General features: G+C 36.2%; 2 protein-coding genes and 1 long non-coding RNA gene across 3 annotated transcripts; 1 reads left to right on the top strand and 2 right to left on the bottom strand.

Moving 5' to 3' along the window:
• Positions 1 to 6,674: 6,674 nt before the first annotated feature.
• Positions 6,675 to 8,252, bottom strand: LOC136797390 (uncharacterized). The gene is made up of 5 exons (XM_067053972.1): positions 8,194 to 8,252; positions 7,794 to 7,986; positions 7,422 to 7,631; positions 7,220 to 7,294; positions 6,675 to 7,119 (listed from the first exon to the last, which is right to left on the bottom strand). Exons 1-5 carry the CDS (start codon positions 8,250 to 8,252, stop codon positions 6,946 to 6,948), a joined length of 711 nt encoding a protein of 236 aa, XP_066910073.1. The 3' UTR covers positions 6,675 to 6,945.
• LOC136797391 (uncharacterized) lies at positions 8,226 to 9,690 on the top strand. Its single transcript, XR_010845244.1, has 2 exons — positions 8,226 to 8,287; positions 9,351 to 9,690. It is a non-coding gene; the product is annotated as an uncharacterized lncRNA (long non-coding RNA).
• Positions 8,343 to 9,568, bottom strand: LOC136797392 (uncharacterized). Its single transcript, XM_067053973.1, has 5 exons — positions 9,494 to 9,568; positions 9,100 to 9,362; positions 8,777 to 8,879; positions 8,439 to 8,606; positions 8,343 to 8,350 (listed from the first exon to the last, which is right to left on the bottom strand). The coding sequence occupies exons 2-5, from the start codon at positions 9,160 to 9,162 to the stop codon at positions 8,343 to 8,345; spliced, it is 342 nt and encodes a 113-aa protein (XP_066910074.1). The 5' UTR covers positions 9,163 to 9,362; positions 9,494 to 9,568.
• Positions 9,691 to 19,690: the final 10,000 nt, after the last annotated feature.

Below are 19,690 nucleotides of genomic sequence, written 5' to 3'. Positions count from 1 at the left end.
GATGATATGTTTTGATATTTATAATAATTAAAAGACTAAAAAACGATTTACGTGCTACTCCTTTGCTACCGTTTATCATACATTGCCTTGTAAATTCTTATTGTTTTGCATTTAATAAGAAACTTGATTTTCATACGATTGACATTTCGATGATAAATTTATGCTTAACATATTTTTTATTAATAAAAGAGAAAATGTTCAGTAAAAGCTAGTAAGCTTTCTTCGTTATTTCTATATGGCCTCGAATGAAACTTTTGAATGATTTTCGAAAAATATTTTAGTGACTAGTTTTAACCAAAAACATTATCTGAGAAATTGTATAATTAATTTCTTCCATAAAAATAAGATAGCATCATATCACATGTAAATGATGGCTGAGGTAGATTAGTCTTGAAATTTTCCTTCTGAATCAAAAATGAATCTATCATTAAATATATCTAGTGCTTTTACAACATTTGTCACAGATAGTGACTCAAGATTTTAGGTTTTTCTGCTTTTAAAGAGTTCAATTTTGTGTTCAATGTCCAATGTTCTGTATAGGTAGGTCCATAAAAGTATCACTTGTTTTTCTCATTTCAACATATTAATAAAAATGTATACAAAACGTAAAGCCCCTGCACTAGTCGAACACCACCAAGAAGAAATCTCTCTGTACAATTTCAAAGTCCAACAAACGCCAAAAAATCCATCGTTATAACCGGATACGTGGCACATGTGTTGACCAGACCATTACAGCACAAGAAAGTGGCAATCAATATATTGATGTTAAAATCCAAACGTCTGCAACAGACTATAAAAACCGTCAGAGTGATGCTACTTGGGCTTTCTGTACAAGACATTTCCCAAAGAAAGGCTATCAAGTTGAAAAATATAAAAACTGACACTAATCCTAACGGTAAAGACACATACTTTTTCAATTATAAATCTGGAAGCACAGCTGTTGAAGAAAAACATAACCCTGATCTTCAGTTTGAACTCAAAACAACAAAAATATGAGAAATAACCATCGAATCTAATCATGTTAATGTCATTACTGAGTTATATTGGAACAACAAACAAGTGTCGAAATCTCAATTTGGAACTGCAGTCAAACATGGTGTTTTAGTAGATGAAACAGGCAGTATAAGAGTGTCGGTTTGGCGTGAGAATCTTTTTACTACTATTGAAGAAAAGAAGAAATACAATTTCACAGACTTGTCAACAAAAATGTTGCAGGGACTAAAATTAGATACATCTCACCATTCTGCTATCCAACCGTCCAACAGTAATACAGTTTTTCAAGTTCCAGACCTGTTAAAACATTCAGATTTATCCCTCTCCCTCTCCCTCTCCCTCTCCCTCTCCCTCCCTCCCTCTCCCCTCTCCCTCCCTCTCCGCTCTCCCTCTCCTCCCCTCTCCCTCTCCCTCTCCCTCTCCCTCTCCCTCTCCTCTCCCCTCTCCCTCTCCCTCTCTCCCTCTCCCTCCGCTCCCTCTCCCTCTCCCTCTCCCTCTCCCTCTCCTCTCCCTCTCCTCCCTCCCCTCTCTCCCTCTCCTCTCCTCTCCCTCTCCCCTCCCTCTCCCCTCTCCCCTCTCCCTCTCCCTCTCTCCCTCCTCTCCCTCTCTCCCTCTCCCTCTCCCTCTCCCTCTCCTCCCGCTCCTAATCCCTCTCCCCTCCCTCCCCTCTCCCTCTCCCTTCCCTCTCCGTTCCCTCCTCATGAGCCGAATACCAAAAGCAGCACATTGGCATCTTTGTGAGGGTGCCAGCTTCCTTGATCTAAAAAAAGGATTTTCAAAGTAAAAAGTGGACAATCATTGAGATATTGAATAGCCAGTCAGTGTAATATTCAAATAGACGCGTTTATCCCAATTCATTGTTTAGTTTTTAATCAAACATCTCCAGCATAAAAATTAATGTTCACTATTTGTAGCCTACAAAAATCGCATGACAAGAACTCTTGATTCAGTCGGTAAGATTGGCAATACTGAAAATCATACATACATTCCTTGAGATGGTGTTGACTTTGGCGATTTCCTTCGCCCTTCTCTGATTCTGATCAGATATGAATTCGGTCTCATCGCGCAGAATGGGGTTTCCAGATCTTGTCATGTTTCATTTGATTGACGCGTTATTGACGTAAACCCCCGTCTTTGTCTTATTGTTTGGGTCAATCTGATTGGTTGTTGCAACAATTCTTTGCGCGCGTGATTGGTTAAAAGAACAATCAAATAGATGTGACGTCACAATTTTTATATTTTCACGTGTTCGAAAGAGAAGGAACAAATTCGAATGTTTATTTTGGAGAATTCGCTTGACAAAGAAACATCAAACAAAAATTGGCAGAATATGGAGGGACGAAAAAGAAATAACGTTCACTATGTTTCCTTTCACAACCGATCAAGTGCTTCTGAGCATGAGATTTTAATGGCTCAAAGAAGAAAGAGAGGAAAAGACATTTATCTGGCAGAGGAGATATTGGCAGAGAAAAAGGTTAGTGTTTTGTTTGTCTGGACAAAGTTCTTGTGGGTTGTAAGTGCATGCTTTTACTATGGAAAATCCTTTTATCCCTTCCATTAATATTTGCCTATTTTCTTGTGTAGATCGGGAAGACATCTTACTACTTGGTGAAGTGGGCTGGATGGGGAACTGAAGACAGTACTTGGGAACCAAGAGAAAATTTGTTGGATGAGCGGTTACTGCAGTAAGTAACACAGTTGTTTATGCCTTGTTCTTGAGCGTAGATTTCCCAAAGATAGGATGGAGGCCACTTATTCTGGAAATTGAGATTTATAAAAAAATCTTTTTTGACGAAGGGGGTGGCCTTAAAGGGGCCTTAAAGTGAATTTAGTAGATTTTCACTTGCACGATTCAGGCATGATTTCAAGATTTTAAGAATCACATTCGTTTGATTTATAGATTATGGGAAACACCAGTGGTAGACTTGAGGCAAGTTGAATTTTTCGCTGAACGTCTCCTTACTTGTTTTGAGGCTTCCCTAAAAGAAAGGTTGAAAAGCGTCAAGCAGCTTGATTTCCCAGTTGCTATTTTCAGATATCTCTTCAACGGTAGGGGGGAGGATTTAGCAAGGGGTTCGAAGTTATTGCAAAAACATGACTTTGACCCTCAATAGTTCCCTAAGAATTGGCATTCAAGTCTCATAAACAAGCGAGGGACAAGGAGAGATATCGTTTTTCCTGTCACAATACGTTGCTTTTTGTCGAAGTCTCCGAAGCTATTCCAGACTTCAAACTCTGGTGAGGTGGAAGACAAAAAGCAACGTTTGACGCAGAGAATTTCGGTCACTATTTTTAAGGACACAGTAAATTTTTGATAAATGTAATTTTAGTTAGGTTTAATATTTAAAGAAATATATCTACTGATCATGCAAGTTTCTGCTGGTCACACGAACAAAGTGAGAAATATAATAGACGTGTAAAGGCTAGTTCTTTTTTTGTCTTCAATAAATTGGGATAACTGTTTGCTAACTTTTATTCACTATTTACATTATTTTTCTTTCATATATGGTAAATTTCGAGATCAATCCTCTGTTTGATGGTACGTCCTCTTTTGTCGTTCAAATCCACCCTCCTGTAAGTGGGGGGCGTACGAGGGTTGCCAACACCGAAATACCGACAGATCTTTCTTAAATCACCGCAATACCGACAAAACTTTACCTAAAACACCAACACCGACGTTTTAGAGCAAGCTTAAGATTTTTATTCTTAGTACGAATGCTCAATATCACGAGCGTAGTAGTGCACTAGTTCAGTTTTTCTTGGAGTAAACTATCGCGGATTCAAGGGTTTCAAATCTTTAAACCTCAGTTCTTCAACGACTAGTGGATAAACAAATCCAGAAAGACAGCATAGGGAACGCTTTGAAGGGTTTAAAGTGCTATTTAAAACGTTTTTAAAAGATCTTTGCAAAAAAACGAGGGAACAAAGGGATATCTGAATGTAAGTAATGGAGGAGGAGGCGCAACCATGGTTGCGCCGACGGAGAAAACTTTTCCATTTTTGTCCTCTCGTTTAGCTAAAAGAGATCTTTTTTAACGTTATTAGAAGTAAATCTTCCTTACACAGGAAAAAATCTTAAAATCCCATGCTAGGAAAATGGCCATTTTCCACCCGGAAAATGGCCATTTTCCGGGGTGGGATTTGCCCCGGGAAAGTGAGACGTCTCCTAGGCAAATCCCACCCTGGAAAATGGCCATTTTCCATGCTTAGACTTTTCAAATTCAGGGCGGAAAATGGTCATTTTCCATGCTTGGACTTTTCAAATTCAGGGCGGAAAATGGCCATTTTCCATGCTTGGACTTTTCAAATTCAGGGTGAAAAATGACCATTTTCCATGCTTGGACTTATAGCCACGCTCACTCTCATCAACACTCAAAATCGCGGTGTTTTCAGAGTTTGTGTTTTCGAAATCTGAAGGTTTTTGACTATCCCCTTTGCGTGAAATAACCACTTGTGGTGCAGAATTTTGTGGATTCGAAATTGCAAATTTTGCTTCAAAAAAAATTCCACCCGGAAAATGACCATTTTCCACCCGGAAAAATCCCAGGCCTGGAAAAGGGCCATTTTCCGGGTGGAATTTTTTTGAAGAAAAAAGTTAAGATTTGAGATTCCAGCCCAAGAATCCCAGGCTGGTAAAATGGTCATTTTCAGGGTGGAGTTTCAAATCTCCAAATTTTGCTTCGAAAAAAATTCCGCCCGGAAAATGACCATTTTCCACCCGGAAAAATCCCATGCATGGAAAATGGCCATTTTCCGGGTGGAATTTTTTTGAAGAAAAAAGTTAAGATTTGAAATTCCAGCCCAAGAATCCCAGGCTGGTAAAATGGTCATTTTCAGGCTGGAGTTTCAAATCTCCAAATTTTGCTTCGAAAAAAATTCCGCCCGGAAAATGACCATTTTCCACCCGGAAAAATCCCATGCATGGAAAATGGCCATTTTCCGGGTGGAATTTTTTTTCAAAAAATTTTTTACATGGCTGGAAAATGGCCAAAATCACCCCTGAATTTTAAAATTCCATGCCTTTGCCCTGGAGTCGCTGAAAAATTCCAAGGCTGAAAAAAATCCCGCCCGGAAAATGGCCATTTTCCAGGCATGGGATTTGAAGATTTTTTCCTGTGTTAGCCGAAAGCACCGTCAGAACAGGGCGCCACAAAAGAGCTCTTGCAGTAGTGACCTGGCTTAATTTTCTCGGCAAACTATGAAATTGGCGCCCCTGGTATTTTTGTCCTTATTTGCGCCTTCCATTATTAAGTGAAAATATTGAACTGTAAGAGCAGTGATTGGTTAAAAGTAGCGCCCGGAATCTTTGAGTTAAAAAATTTGGAATTTTTATTTATACGAAGATGATGATAATGATAACTTGATATCTATTTCCTTGTAATTGAAATGTAAAAGTTTTTTGGACAAGGAGGCGCAACCATGGTTTGCGCCGACAGAAAACTTTTCAATTTTCAACTTTTAACTTATCTAAAAACGCCCCATATTATACGGATTTAGCACCAAAATAAAGCCCCCCTCAAATAAAATACATGAGCTGTTGATACTTGATATTGAAATTTTGTACCAAATAAGGCGATTTGGTCTACACTACATTTTTGTTTTCTGAAATTTGCTAAGAAAAATTACCTAATAATCTTTAAGCTTTTGCGCCGCTGGTCTTAGTTTACTCTCCATTGATAATAAATGGCTAAAAAGAGGCAGGAATAATGAGCACGGAAACAAAAAACGGGTTCTTTGTAATTTTGGCGCCGCAGGCAAAAATTTGTTGTGTGAGAACGGTCAAACAGCTTAAAAAGAGCTGTTTTCTAAAAAGGAGAAAGTTAGTCAGCATAAGACCACAAAAACCACAGCGAGAATCAACAAGTTTCGATCTTTTTGGTAATCTCTTATTTTTGGGGTGAGCATCCTCTTTAACCCCTGGTGGATACACAACACTTTTCTTGCTTCGGCTTTTCGTTCGCGATTCTATGTTGATCGTAGTTTCGAAAAAAAAACTCAAAAGAAAGGATGCAAGAGCGCAACTCATTTTACGCCATCCAGATAAATAGTTCGTTTGATTTAGGCTGAAACTAAATAGGTATTGACAGTCTGCAAAGAGAGCTCTGCAAAGGAAGGACCACAGGAAGTATTTTATATTGAAAGGCAAATTAGATATGATTCGAGGGCCAACCATGGCTTGGCCCGAGGAGGCAAAATTTGAAATTTAAAGTGCCCAAAATGCTGAAAAACGCATCTAAATCATGGGTTAATAGATTATAAAGTAAAATGAAAGAATTTAATGATTGATGAGTGCTGCATTCGAGATCTCGAGAAAACGCGCCACACTCTGCAAACTTGGCTTTTTTTACCTGTTACACCCTGGGTAGGGTATTATGATCAAAAAGTGCACATTTCCGGTAAAGAAATGGGTTAACAAAAACCATTATGCACACAATTTTAAGAAAAAGAGGATGAGACAGGGTAGCTACCAAAAATAAGATATTCATTAGCTGAAATGTAGATTAAAAAAACTTTTATGAGATCCTTTGAAATATGGAGATTCACCGACAGTATTTCTCAAATTACCGAAATACCGACCCAAAATATCTATTTTACCGTCACCGCAAGGTATGTCCAACACCGAAATACCGACACTTTTTACTTAAAACACCGAAACACCGACGCAAAAAAGGGTCAATACCGACACACCGACAACCCCGTACGCCCCCCCTGTAACATCTGTAATTGCTTCTCGACCCCAAGTAAGTCAACACATGCATCTCTCTTATTGATTTTGGAGTGAAAAAACTTTCTAAATTCATCATTCTTCTTTTCCACCCCTATAAAAAGTAAAAGTAAGTTGAGCCTATAGTTTCAATATTGGTTAAAATGGCTTAACAAGGAAATTTCATATCAGTCCAAATGCTCCCCATACGGTTCTGTGTAACTTTTTTTAATGTTTATTTTTTGTGCTCAATCGTTTAGAAGAGGGTACTTACCCTGTCCAGAAAATATCCTGAGAGTCTTGTACTTTCTCAAAACATCTGGGACGTGTTTGACCATTATGTGGATGTAAGGTGTCACTGGGTAGGACCAGTCGTAACCACATCCATTCATCCTTTTGAGCTTGTACACCCATGCAATTGCCTAAAAAATGTAAATTGATTAATTCTCTAGGCTCGAAATCTGCAGTTATTGGACAAGTTTGGCACTCAAAATTAGTTGATAATACAAATTGTATTCACACCTTCAACTCAAAGTCGTCAATTTCAGCTGGTGTCAATTCTGGTCTGTTCATGATGATGTAAAGCTCTTCAAAAGCCTGAAATGGTAAGAAAATGTGGCTCAAAATTTGTTTTCGTGATTTCTTCTCAGAAAATTCTGAACAGGATAAAATGGAGGACAAGAAATAGCTCAATTATTAATGGTTTGGTTAGATCCAAAGTTACCTTCCATAACTCTCTTGTCGGAGCTACTTGGTCTTTGGGCAGGAACTCGTCAAAGTGGTCTGGTAACTTGGATAACATTCTTTTCTTATCATTCCCCATCAAAGAGGTCCATTCCACTTTGTTCTTCTTGTTCCTCCAGAATTTGAGGGTGATACCAATTCCTTTCATCGCGGAAACTAGCTTTGACTGAATTTCCATGTTTCCATTTTTCTAAAAAAAATAATTCTTATATCTAATATGTTCTCACACTACATAAGCACAATGACATCTCAGATCACACCCTTTGATGCTAACTCCTTTTGCTTTACACATCGAACAATGTAAGGGACTAATTAGATTGTTTTTATTATACATATACAGGCTTTGGTTTACCTCATCCATATCAAGGATTGAATGAAACAACCCATCTTCCAACCGATCAGTGACGCGCAGTAGAAGATGGAGTTCATCCACACAATAATGTTCGATTGGAACGTTTTCCAGGATAGGGTCGTCTTTGCACCCACGTTGTTTTGACCATTTCGCGTCTATCGTTCTCTTCTTCCCAGTAAATGTTGGATCTTGTCTGAAAGAGAGAGGTACATGAGTTTTTTTATTAAAGCAAACATCATTATTGTATTGAAAATATTGAACATTTTTCGTATTATGTAGATGGTGCAGGATGGTGTAGAAGCTAGAAAACTCTGAACATGCTTTTAGCCTATGTAGCTTTCTACGTTAGAGTAGCTTTATAAAAATCATCAATTGCATTAATCTTTTAGGTTGTTCTCACCTCTGTTCCCTTGTGATGTCACAATAAATACACGAGTTGTCCGAAGTAGCTTGTTTCATGCCGAGTATCACGAGAAGAAACTGTGGATAAAAAGGTAAATAGAATGATGTGAGGCTATTTTAAACTGATACCGAGGCGATTTTCTTTCTTCAAAAAACTGAATTAAAACACAATTAAGCACAAATGATGAGATTTTTTAAAGTGGAAAAGAGAACGCATTTTTTTATTAGACCAGACCTCTGTACTTACTTTGTAGTCTCCACCAATAAACAGTTCAACATCCAATTCTTTGCCACCAACCACAATTGTTGGTTTTTTCGCAATTTCGTTGACCTCAGTGATCAAATCTTGAAAGCATTCTTTCACACACTCGTACGACTCACTAGCCATCCCAACTCCAACCGCGTTGTTCCCTATATAGAAATAATGTTATTTTGTCAAAAAACTTGAAAATCCACAAGTAAATTAAATGCATGCTGTCGTCCTCGGGTGCTAGAAAATATGGCTCCCCTTTTAAGAAAGTTAGGGACCCATCAGCCTGCCATGCCCCCGCACCCAGAAAACAGAACAGAATCATGCTCACCAGAACTTTTGTAAAACGAACCAGATTCTTCTATAATCGTATATGACATGACCACAAGATTTGATTTTCGAGTAAGTCTAGTCCCATCGCCACTGATTTTGAGCTATTATAACAAAAGAAATAGATTAATTGCTTAGGCTCTTCTCAATAAATAGGGCTCTGTTTGTAAGAAAAAATTAAAAGTCTTCATCAGAATAAACGAAGTTGCTCAAAAAAGGGGCTACTCAGGAAAAATAAAACTCGATTGTTAGAAAAAATAATAAGGCTCTTTCTTTATAAAATGGCGATTTTTTTTAGAGGAAAGGGGGGGTCTTTAGACTAACCATTATGCTTTTCTCTGCCGACTTCACTCTCTCGTCAGTTTCCAGCTGGCCCATTAGTCTCATCTGAGCGCCTACTGTCTTTCCAGGAGTTGGTTCGATATCAAAACTTCTTGAAATCTGTTTCTGTATTTTTTCCACAGCATAAGTGCGCGGAAGTCCAAACGCGATTTGAGAGAGCTCGTGATATGCTTTTGTGGAGACTGTATACCGATCCAAAACATAAATAACCGCTTTGGTCCTTTCAATTTCAGTGAGATCATCACCTGAAGAAACAAAAGATACTTTGCGATGCACTCAACCTACCTAAAGCACCAGAATGAGCACTAACTCGGTGATGTGGAATTTTACGGCTTTACATTTCAACTTTCGCTGATACGGAAAATACGGAAAATACCTGTCTTCCATTTGAAAGATGGTTCACCAGATTCGATTGATGATTGGCTCGAAGATTGTGATTGGCTCGAAGATTGTGATTGACTCGAAGATTGTGATTGGCTCGAAGATTGTTGTGAGGACGATTTCGACCATAGCGATGATCCTAAATATAAATTGTATTTATTTCAAAAATGTTTTTTTTTATTTACGACAAAACTGCAATTTCTCTATTTTTTCTGTACCGAACATCTATTTTGGAATGTATTGCTAGTGTCCTAGTTTTTGCTTTACCTTTCTCGCAAGAAACTGTTATCTTGGTTGCGGATGGTGTCTTCAATTTGATCTGAGCGGATGTAAAGCCAAACTTTTTTGCAGGGCAGAAAATTTGTAAAACACTATATAATTATATATATCAATTACCGAGCTTGTGTCAGACGCCGGTATTTTTGTCGCTGACCCAATTCTTCAAAATTTTTCGTTGGTCGAGCAGCTGGTATTGGATTCTAAAAAATCATATAGACTTTTTACACTTTCTCTCGCATTCTACGAGACTCAAAGGAGTTACCGTCATTCCTCTAATTTAGTGCGTCCTCTAATTAGTGCGGATTAATTATTTTGGCCAAGTCGGACTAATTTATTTCCTCCAAATATTAGTGCGGATGCTTTTTTACCTATTTCTGATTCTCCTCTAATTTAATGCGGTAAAGGTTGAATTTTCCTCTAATTATAGTGCGGATCATAAAGAATTCAATTCAATTGAATTCAATTCAAAACATATATTTACCCGAAGGAAGGGACACCAAGTTTAGAAACCTAATTACAAATGGTGCAACCTAAATAATACTCTTAAAATTCTGTTTTTTTCTCTTTTTTCACAATTTCAAGCTCTAATAAAACATGAATAAAATTACAAATCAAAAGGATCATCTAGGGCTGCTTCTTCTTCTTGGAGGAGGAGGAGGGAGTTTGCTTTTGACATGCAAGTTTTGTAGAAATTCCCACTTCTTACTTTCAGGGGATTCGTGGTGGTGATATTTTTTTCCTCTATTTTAGTGCGGATTGACTAAAATTTTCCTCTAATTTTTAGTGCGGCATAATAGTCGATGACTCTATATAATTTATTTCCTCTAATTATTAGTGCGGCACCTCCAAAATAATTATTTAATCGACCGCACTAAATTAGAGGAATGACGGTAAATGATTTTTTTCTTATCAGTAGAATTGTCTAACTTTGTTTTCTGTAAGTTAACCTATATAAGAAGAATATTGAGGAGAGCTTGCGGGCTTTTAACCATAAAAAGCTTGTTGTCTAAATATAGTAGAAAATAAGAAAAAAGTGTTTACGCGTTACTATCAAGGTCTACTGTTCTTATAAAAAAGTGGTTACAAAACACATGATTTCTGAAACATACCTGTAATGTTGCAACTGTTGCCTCTGCAGTTGCAAAGCAATGCCACGCCCCTTTTATCGCATATCGATTCTTCGAGTTGTTCTTCTTTAATTTTTCCACGATTCTTGCCCCGGTCCTGTTCACCGATTTATGTGTGCTTTCGAGGTAAACTCCCACCCAGCCTTTCTTCTTAAGAAGCGCCTCGACGTAGATTTTAGCCTCGGCGTACCCCATTTTGCCCACATAGGCAACCAGCTCCCCTGTCATTTCTAGTGTATCTTTTGATTCAATTTTGTTTGAAGACGGAATGTATTTAAAAGAATTTTCAAAAGACATTTTAAAAGAGTTTGTAAACAGCGAATATTGCTCGAGTGTCCCTTTTTGACGAAAAATTTTTCACGAAAACTTTTTGACGTTCGAATCTATTTGTTTATCTTATTTCCCAGGAAACTGACGTAGCGTATAAATTATGCGTTCTTTGTTTGCTCAAAAATCACCACTTTGTTCAAGGGAAATACCCCAAGTGTTATATATATTTTGAAAGCCCAATTATTCTACTTTTCGAATGCTGTGTCGGGCAATTTTTTTAACAATCGAATAGAACGGGGTTTCCTCTGATATAAACAAACCTCGAGTCCTCTCCTGAGCTAGAGTTTATTTCCTTCAAAGTAAAAAATCACCAAGTTGTACACCTGGAAGTATACTGTTATTATACATTTTTGGAAAGGAAAAGGTCTAAACTTTCTGAAAAGGTTGTCGTCTGTAAAGAAAAAAAACTCTGCGATTTACTACAAAGACTTGAACTTGAGTTTGGTCATAATTTCTTTTCAAAAAGAGCTTTGTCTTATTTTAGCTAGAAAGTTGACAAAACTTTGGCTTTGGGCGTAGAAAAAAAGACAAATGAAAGAGGACACATTGTATTTTCCTTTTTAATTCATATTTCCAATAAAAAAAGATTAGAATATCAATATATTACCATAGACATACACTAGAAAAACACGAAAAACATTCCCGCGGCTTTATTGACGTATTTTCGAACGTTTACCCCCGTCTTTTTACTACGTCAGACATTCGAACGTCAAAATTAGGAAACCCCATTCTGCGCGATGTTCTGTAGATAAAAAATGTAAACTTTAAAAACTCAAAAAGCCAAAGATAAGGTGAACTAAAAAACCTTAAAACTGAAGACTATGGATACATTGAAATTAAAATTAACAAGAAGCCTAACGGCATGAAGGCCCAGCAAAAGGAAACTAGATGCGTACAGAAAGCTGATTACGTGGTTACAAGTAGCCGAAAATAAAAGAGAGATAGGCGGACAGAAACGCGGTCACGTGACAATTATGATATATTAATAGACTTCTTTAGTAGTTTGAATGATCAGAGGCATCAGGGGGAGATGAAGTTATGAAGTTAGGCATGAAGTTTTAGGCAAGAAATTTTATTGGTTGGTATATATCTTATAACAGTCAAAGAAGTATTGTTATTGAACCTTCAACTATTTAAAAAAATGTATAATGAACATAAAAAAAACAAAACAATACAACAAGCAGACACAATTAAAGTAGTATAATAAAAGTATCAAAATTAGATTTCAAAGAAATTTTTTTGTATTACATTACCATAATTGAAAGTGTAATAACAATTTAGTAAAGATATAAAAATTAGAGACCTATAATCATTATATATGTGGTAATTGTTGAGAGGATATTTCAATTTCTTGATTTTCTTGTGGAGGACCCAATCCACTTACTGCCTTATTTTTTATCCTTTGCAATGTTTATTATTTAAATACAAAAAATGAAGTGACAGCGAAACTAGAAAAAATACGACGAATCCACTGTTTGTACCCTTTGTTAATGATAGTTTAATGATTCACTTATCATCACCTCCAAACAATTTGTAAAGGTAGATAATGTGAGCAGGTTGTAAATAAATATTGTTTTGAGTTTTTTACTTTGTTACACCTCGCTTATGAAAGCAAGCCCCAATTCACAGTGTGTCTCAAATAAATAGCCTTGTTCACAAACTTTCACGATATAGTAACTGAAGTTTTGTATGCAGTATATAGTAGAATCAGGTATTAAGGGGTCAAGCAGTAAACAACTTTTTTGGGGTCCATAAAAATAACCGGCAATGCACGAAAAAGTTGAACGTGCATGTAAAATTGAAGGAATGTGAACAAATGTATTATCTGGTCTTCAAAATAATAACTGTCATCAACGCTAAAAACTTTCAGAAGTTAAAATTTAGTAGTCCTTGTCTGTTCCGCTGTCTGGACTATCTCAAATCCCATGGGGAAGAAAATTAAAACGGTTTGCGTAAATTCGCTTTCCATTGCGCTAAAAATAAACAAAAAATTCAAGCGTTCACGCAAAAAAACAGGGCAGATTCACGCATTCATGCAATAGAAAAATGGATTTTCACGTTCACGCAAGTTGTTTCAATTCACGCATTCATGCATTTTTTTTGTCAATTTTCATGCATTCACGCAATCAAAAAAGCCCATTCACGCATTCGCGCAAACCGCTGTGGGGCCCCATCATTGACGATTGAGACATTTTGCAGCTTATGGAAAATGTTTTGTATTTACAACATACGTTCAACTTTTGCATGTTTAAACTTTTTATTGCATTGCTGGAGTTTTGTTGATGTCAAATTGTTAACTTTTGTATCTATTTCGTATTTGAATTCTGCAAATTAATTTAATGTTCCACAATAAAATTGTCCTTTTAAGCATCAAGGCACAAGGGATCAAACTTCCATTTCTTTTGACATTTACTCCAGTCGCACTCCTCTCAGCCTCTATCTGTTGGATTATGACTGAACGCCTCTATGTCAGAATCCGTGCTAGAGAGCAACGATAAATACCCTCGGTTTGGCGTCAGGCGAACACGACAAATAGAGAAGAGCTTTGGCTTGTGAGTCACGTCTCAATGTGTCACAAACAACAAAAGCGTGAAAACCGACTTGTAGCAAATGCCAATTCCAACACAAGATCCAAAAAGGTTTGTATCGTAAAGATTCAAATTGCTGGAACAAACTTTCCGATCACCGTTCTGAAACCGAAAATGACCATGACTCTGATGTTTATCAAAAAATCCACACTGCCACAAACAAAACCATCAAAACGTGAAGAGATTTGATCAAACTTCTTTGTTTATATTCATGAAAAACTGGACTGATGTCAGCTGTCAATTTTCATAATAATAAAATTTTTGTAACTGTATGATCAAATTTCAGCGATGGTTTTAACAAATTTTTGAAAGCAGCATCATTCAACACCACGATTGAATTGAGCCAAATTTAATCATATCACTTCCACTTTCGTGATGGATACGAGCTACAATTTTCTTTGTTAGATTAAATTCCAGCTGTCCTTTAGCATAAAAAACTCTTCTATCCTTTTCTAAATGACCTAAATAAAAAATAGTTTCCATTATACAAAAACCACGCCATTCAAATTTCAACTTCATGGCAGAAAATCACTCACAGCTTTGAAAACAAGATCAAAAACTTTCACAGAATACTAAAAATACTGTTGAGGAAGAAAAATTTCACAAGAGTTTTGTTTGATTGGAATGTTTTTCACTACACTAATGAAATCCAGAAACAGAAAAGTCACAGCCACAGGCTTCCAGGTTCACAGCGAACTACCATCCAGTCGTGTTCAACTGTGCCGCTTCGTCGGCCATTTTGTTTTGATAAAATTGATGAAGCGCGAATTCAGAAAAATCTTCTATGTCGTTCAGCTTAGTGGTTAAGTAATTACTCGATTGTGATTAGGCGCGATTTCTACAAAAACGGACAGACAGCCGGACGGACAACGGACAGACGAACAGAACGTTGCGAATGAAAGGCCCACTCGCTTAGCGCTGGGCCAATTAGCGCTGGGCCAATAAATACAGTAAATATGAGCACAAAAAGCTACATTTAAACCAGTTGGTATTTGAAAAAGGTATTGGTTGGTTTCCCAGATTCGGCATCGAATATGTGACCTATACACACAGAAAAATAATACAGAAAAAGCTGCCTATTAAAGCAAGGGCTTACATTCTTCTTCCACCCTGGTCCATTCCGGCCTTTTCTTTTCCTCGCTATTTTGACGACCATATCAGATTCCATATTTTATTGTATTCAAGTTGATATAATTCTAAAATTTATTTTTCATGTGTACAAAGTCAAATCAAAATATTATCATAATAAGTTTTAAATCTATTCACAATAAGTGTGTACTCTTTTCGACTTTCGTGTGGAAGCCATGTTAGTGGAATAATTCCCTTGAGAGTGGTTCCATGTGGTCGATTTTGATTATGATTCAAATTTCTTTCACACAATAATTTGTATTTTAGTTTTTAAGCAAAATCCTTATTTTACATGAGTTTTAAATATGTTTTAGTTTTATAAAAGCACAGTTTTAAATATCCAGAAATTAAATTACATTTCACTAATCATTCCCAAAAGTGACCCTAAAGAGACCCAATTTCTTTCAAGTTCTAAATTCTCATTATACAACAAACTTTTCTAAAGGTGAGGTTTCTGTAAAAATGTTTCCATCATTCTATTTAGTACAGAACACTAATTCCATTTTGTTTATATCCAGGTTGCCTGTTGTAAGCTTTCCATATTCACATCCAGTATGACACATTTCAAAAATTAACGAGGTTGACTAGTAGGGTAAAGTAACCTGATTGAGATACAACCTCCTTGCATGAAACTCTTTTGAAAAAGAGGTTTTTCTTAATTGTCAAAAACTTTTGTTAGCACAAAGTGTAGCTAGCAGAGAGATGTCCTACCCTTTTCCTTTACAAATCTATCTACGCCTTTGTCCCTTTTATGAACCTTGTGTTTTCACAAAATGAGCCTATCCCCTAAAAGTTTATCATAGAAATGTATCAAAGATAGAAAGAATTTCACTGACCAGAGATAGAAATAAAACTTTTGAAAATATAGAACTAAAAGCTTTATATTTTCCATTCTATGAATATTCAATCTGAGCATGTTGTATTGTTGTATCCGCTTATTGGTATTGTTCTTGTCTTTCTATGTTTATTGTACATTTTTTAAATAGTTGAAGGTTTAATACTTCTTTAACTATAAAATATATTCTTAAAATATTCTTTCAAGAGTTCTAACCTCTTCGAAAATCTACCCACACTCATCCTTTACCCCTTCTTTTTGAAGGCACTTTCCTCTATACCCCTTCCTTTTATCAAATGGTTTTGTAAAGGTTCTACCCTTCCTTATTGTTTCCATGAAAATAATGGTTATTAATTGATGGATTATTTTTTATATTCATTAGAATCCGCAGTTCAGCGCCATAGTGTCCTAGAAGGTTGGTTCCCCACCCTTGAAAATTGAAAAAAATCCCTCTGCCCCCCTTTTAGTTCCCCTCCCTAAGGTTTTTAAAATAATTCCCCCCCCCTTGAAATCTTTTTTTGATTTTTGCTCACAACATAATACTGCTTCTATTCATGTTATCTCGTCCCTATATACAAAGAAAAAATGTAATGTAAAAAATGTAATTGTCACCACCTTGAATATAAAGCTAACATAAAAGCTAACTAAAGCTCTTAACAAGGTCTTGTAATATTACCTATGATGTTAAACCTCACATTGAGTAAAAAATTAAAGCATCAGGAAAAGAAACAAAAAGTTTTTTCCTCAGATTTTTTCTCACCACCAGCCAATCGATGAACCGAGTACGAACAGGGGAAATTTATACCCTATCTTGGCGGTCTCTAATAGTGAAGTGAAGTTTAAAAAATACCACCCTGCAGTACTGCTTTTGACAATATTCAAAACTAGACCACTTTGTAGTGTGTGTTATGTTAGTGTCATGTAGTACCTTCATGCCCCCTGTCACGAGTATAAACTTTGAAAATATTATTAAATCAATAAAAATAAACTACTAAAATCTATCTTGGGTATCCCCCAGACTATCTCATCGCACGCTTTTAAAAAATTAAAAAAAAAAAAGTTTTTCTGTTATTTTGATACAATTGATATTAACGCCTCATGTTCGCCAAAATTCATACTTGCCAAGATTAAAAGAATTAGTATTCTAAATAAGTTCTAGCACCAAAAGAAATTCATTCGCAAAAGTAACTTCTTTTTTTTGTTTCTCTGAATGATATTTTTCTTTTTGAGATAGTCTGTATTATCCACTTTAGAATTAAAATTAAAGTGGTCCACTTTAAAATAAAGTGGAAAGGGTATCAGCCTTCCCAAAGGCCTCATTGTCGCTGACTCTTGATAGAGAAGATATAACGTAAGTACTGGTCATAATAAGCAGGTCTAAAGGACCACGTTTATCTTGTATATTGCAATAATATAAAGAGATCCAAACCTAGAAGATGTGATAGCAATAACACAAAAAGTGTAATGTCATATATTGTATTAATTCACATGCAGCACTTATAATGTTTAACCTTATTTTGATAATCAGTCTTCATTGTGAGAGCACAAGCAACTACAACAACCTTATCAAGTGTTGAAATATCTTCGGGGTTACTCTTCATCAAAAGTGTTAAAGGGATTGTATAGAAATTTTGGCAAAGATGTATTGTATGAAACTTTTTCTTCATCATTTTTGAAATCTGAAGTCTTGAAGCCAATCACCCCGGCCAAGATGTTTCGTTAATTCAGCAACTTTTCCTAGTAGTGTTTCCAATTTCCAATTAGTTCTAATTTTTCTTTCAAAAGTTTCACCTGGTTTTTATAATCACAACAAGATACACTCTGTGGTACTTCTTAATGGGCAGACAGTCTGATAATCTTGACCTTTCCGACTTTATTTGACATCCTTAGTCGATGGAGAAGAGCCTACAACTGATTCAAGCTTCCATACCTTTGATGTATTTATATTGAACCCTCACCCAAGACTAAAAATAGCTAAAAGTCATAAAAGTTAATTACTCGTTACTAACTACCAAGTTGGGGAATTTCGAATCATTCTTGATCAATTACATCTAAATATGTTTCTAGAAAACCAACTACCCTCAATGATATTCAACCTGATACAAAATGTGGTAAAGGCTATAAAATACCGTCGTTGGACAAATCATTCCAATGTTTTGCCAAACTTTCAAATGAAAAAATTCTAACGACCAAGATAAGCCACGCTGGTCAATCAACTAAAATTCTGACCCCGTGAAAAAAGCGGAATAAACAATGTTATTCTCATTTTTATTACATAGTGCCAGCTTGGTTCGTTTTTCAACATACCAAAACTTTGCATTTTTCTGGGCCATTTTAACATTTGAATGTTTGGCAGAAAATGGGAATGATTTGTCTAACGACGGTAAGAACTATAACTATAAAGATTTTGAAGATTCTAACAGAACAGCTTAATAATAAAGGGAATCAAATCATTGTCTTTGTTGGTCTTGTTTCCAATCTCCATCAGTCAGTAAAACTTTCCCTGATTAGAAAATTATTATGTATTATTATAGTTGTTTAGAAGGAACACAGGACACCATTCCACAAAATTTCCCGCACAATTCTCTTCGCAGAAACCTCTCTTCGCCATTTATCTACCATTTTTACTGTTTAATAATGATACGGCAGCCGAGAATACGAGCTTTGCAGTAATTTTTTACTTGGGCTTAGCCGTGGGCTTCATGGAAATCCGAAGAAAAGTTTTCCTGAATAACTAACACTTATTAAGTTCAAACAGCAGATTTTTGGAGCCGTCCGTATGGCTTTACCCCCTTGGTTGTACTTTTTCATTCAACAAAAAAATTCTGACAAGCAAAAAAAGGGCTGTGAAATTTTTTTTGTGTGTACCTACATTTTCTTAGCTAAAACTTTTGAAACACCAACCATCATTTATACATTGAAAGAACCTGTTGGCTCTAGAATCTTTAATTTTAACAAATTTTCCACTACTTTAGATGTTAAGTCATTTCTTAATGATCCTACGATTCTTCCCTGTTCATGTAATGATTCCAAATTCAAAGATCCTTTTCATAATCACATAATAACAGGTGACTTAACTATCATTGACAATCAAAAATTACGTAAACTTTTTTCTCGTGGACCTAAATTTCGTGAACCTAAACAACTAGATTTTGAAGCAGCTAAAATGGAAATTTTGAAAGGTGTTGACAAATGCATTAAATCCTACTGCGAGCGTTACCATTTAGATGAGGTTGTTCTTAGAGCTTGGAGAGTGGAAATTGTAAAAGCTATCGACGAGAGAGTACAACAAATTGTTCCCACTTTAAAACTTGATCATGTTCTAGAGACATTGAGGGACCCTATTTGTCGAAAAAGTTTACTAGATTTACAAGAAAGATTTGTTATTGCCCCCATTGACAAGGCTTCTGGCAATATTTCCTTGATTTGCAAAAGATTTTATGCCGAAGTTTTGGCAAGGGAATTAGGACTCAATGGCACAGGCTCTGACACTTACAAATCTGTACGCAAAAAGGATAAAACCATTATTTGTAAACACAAAAAAGACCTTAAAGATAAATTTGGGATAGAGGTGTCAGTTGGAAATGAAAAACTACCCAATATCTATTGGCTACCAAAAATGCATAAAAACCCTCTGAAATTTCGCTTTATCATTGCAGCTCCTAGCTGTTCAGTTAAACAACTTTCCCAGGCAGTAACTTCAGTTTTTCGTCTCTTTTACAATCAAATTGAAAATTACAACATGAAGTGCTGTTATTATTCTTCTGTTAAAACATTTTGGGTTATTGAGAACAACCTAGTCTACACAATAGACAGATCCAGGCTTTTAGGCCTTACTCTTGGTCTATAAGCACTGCTATAGGCGGCCACTAGTGACCCCCACCGGGAATTGCTTATTAATAGGT

This window comes from Clytia hemisphaerica, unplaced genomic scaffold (genome assembly GCF_902728285.1).
Source record: "Clytia hemisphaerica strain Z4C2 unplaced genomic scaffold, Clytia hemisphaerica genome assembly, whole genome shotgun sequence".
Lineage (NCBI taxonomy): Eukaryota > Metazoa > Cnidaria > Hydrozoa > Leptothecata > Clytiidae > Clytia > Clytia hemisphaerica.
This window is presented reverse-complemented; position numbering and strand designations above follow the sequence as displayed.

What these genes read in the sequence shown, in the direction of transcription:
- LOC136797390 (XM_067053972.1), bottom strand. Translation starts at nt 8,252, where the DNA reads ATGAAACAAGCTACTTCGGACAACTCGTGTATTTATTGTGACATCACA. An exon ending in GACATCACAAGGGAACAGAG is followed by an intron (nt 7,987 to 8,193) that starts GTGAGAACAACC and finishes TCTCTCTTTCAG; the next exon opens with ACAAGATCCAACATTTACTG. An exon ending in TTGACGACTTTGAGTTGAAG is followed by an intron (nt 7,120 to 7,219) that starts GTGTGAATACAA and finishes TACATTTTTTAG; the next exon opens with GCAATTGCATGGGTGTACAA.
- LOC136797392 (XM_067053973.1), bottom strand. Translation starts at nt 9,162, where the DNA reads ATGAGACTAATGGGCCAGCTGGAAACTGACGAGAGAGTGAAGTCGGCA. An exon ending in CGGCAGAGAAAAGCATAATG is followed by an intron (nt 8,880 to 9,099) that starts GTTAGTCTAAAG and finishes TTGTTATAATAG; the next exon opens with CTCAAAATCAGTGGCGATGG. An exon ending in TTCGTTTTACAAAAGTTCTG is followed by an intron (nt 8,607 to 8,776) that starts GTGAGCATGATT and finishes ATTTCTATATAG; the next exon opens with GGAACAACGCGGTTGGAGTT.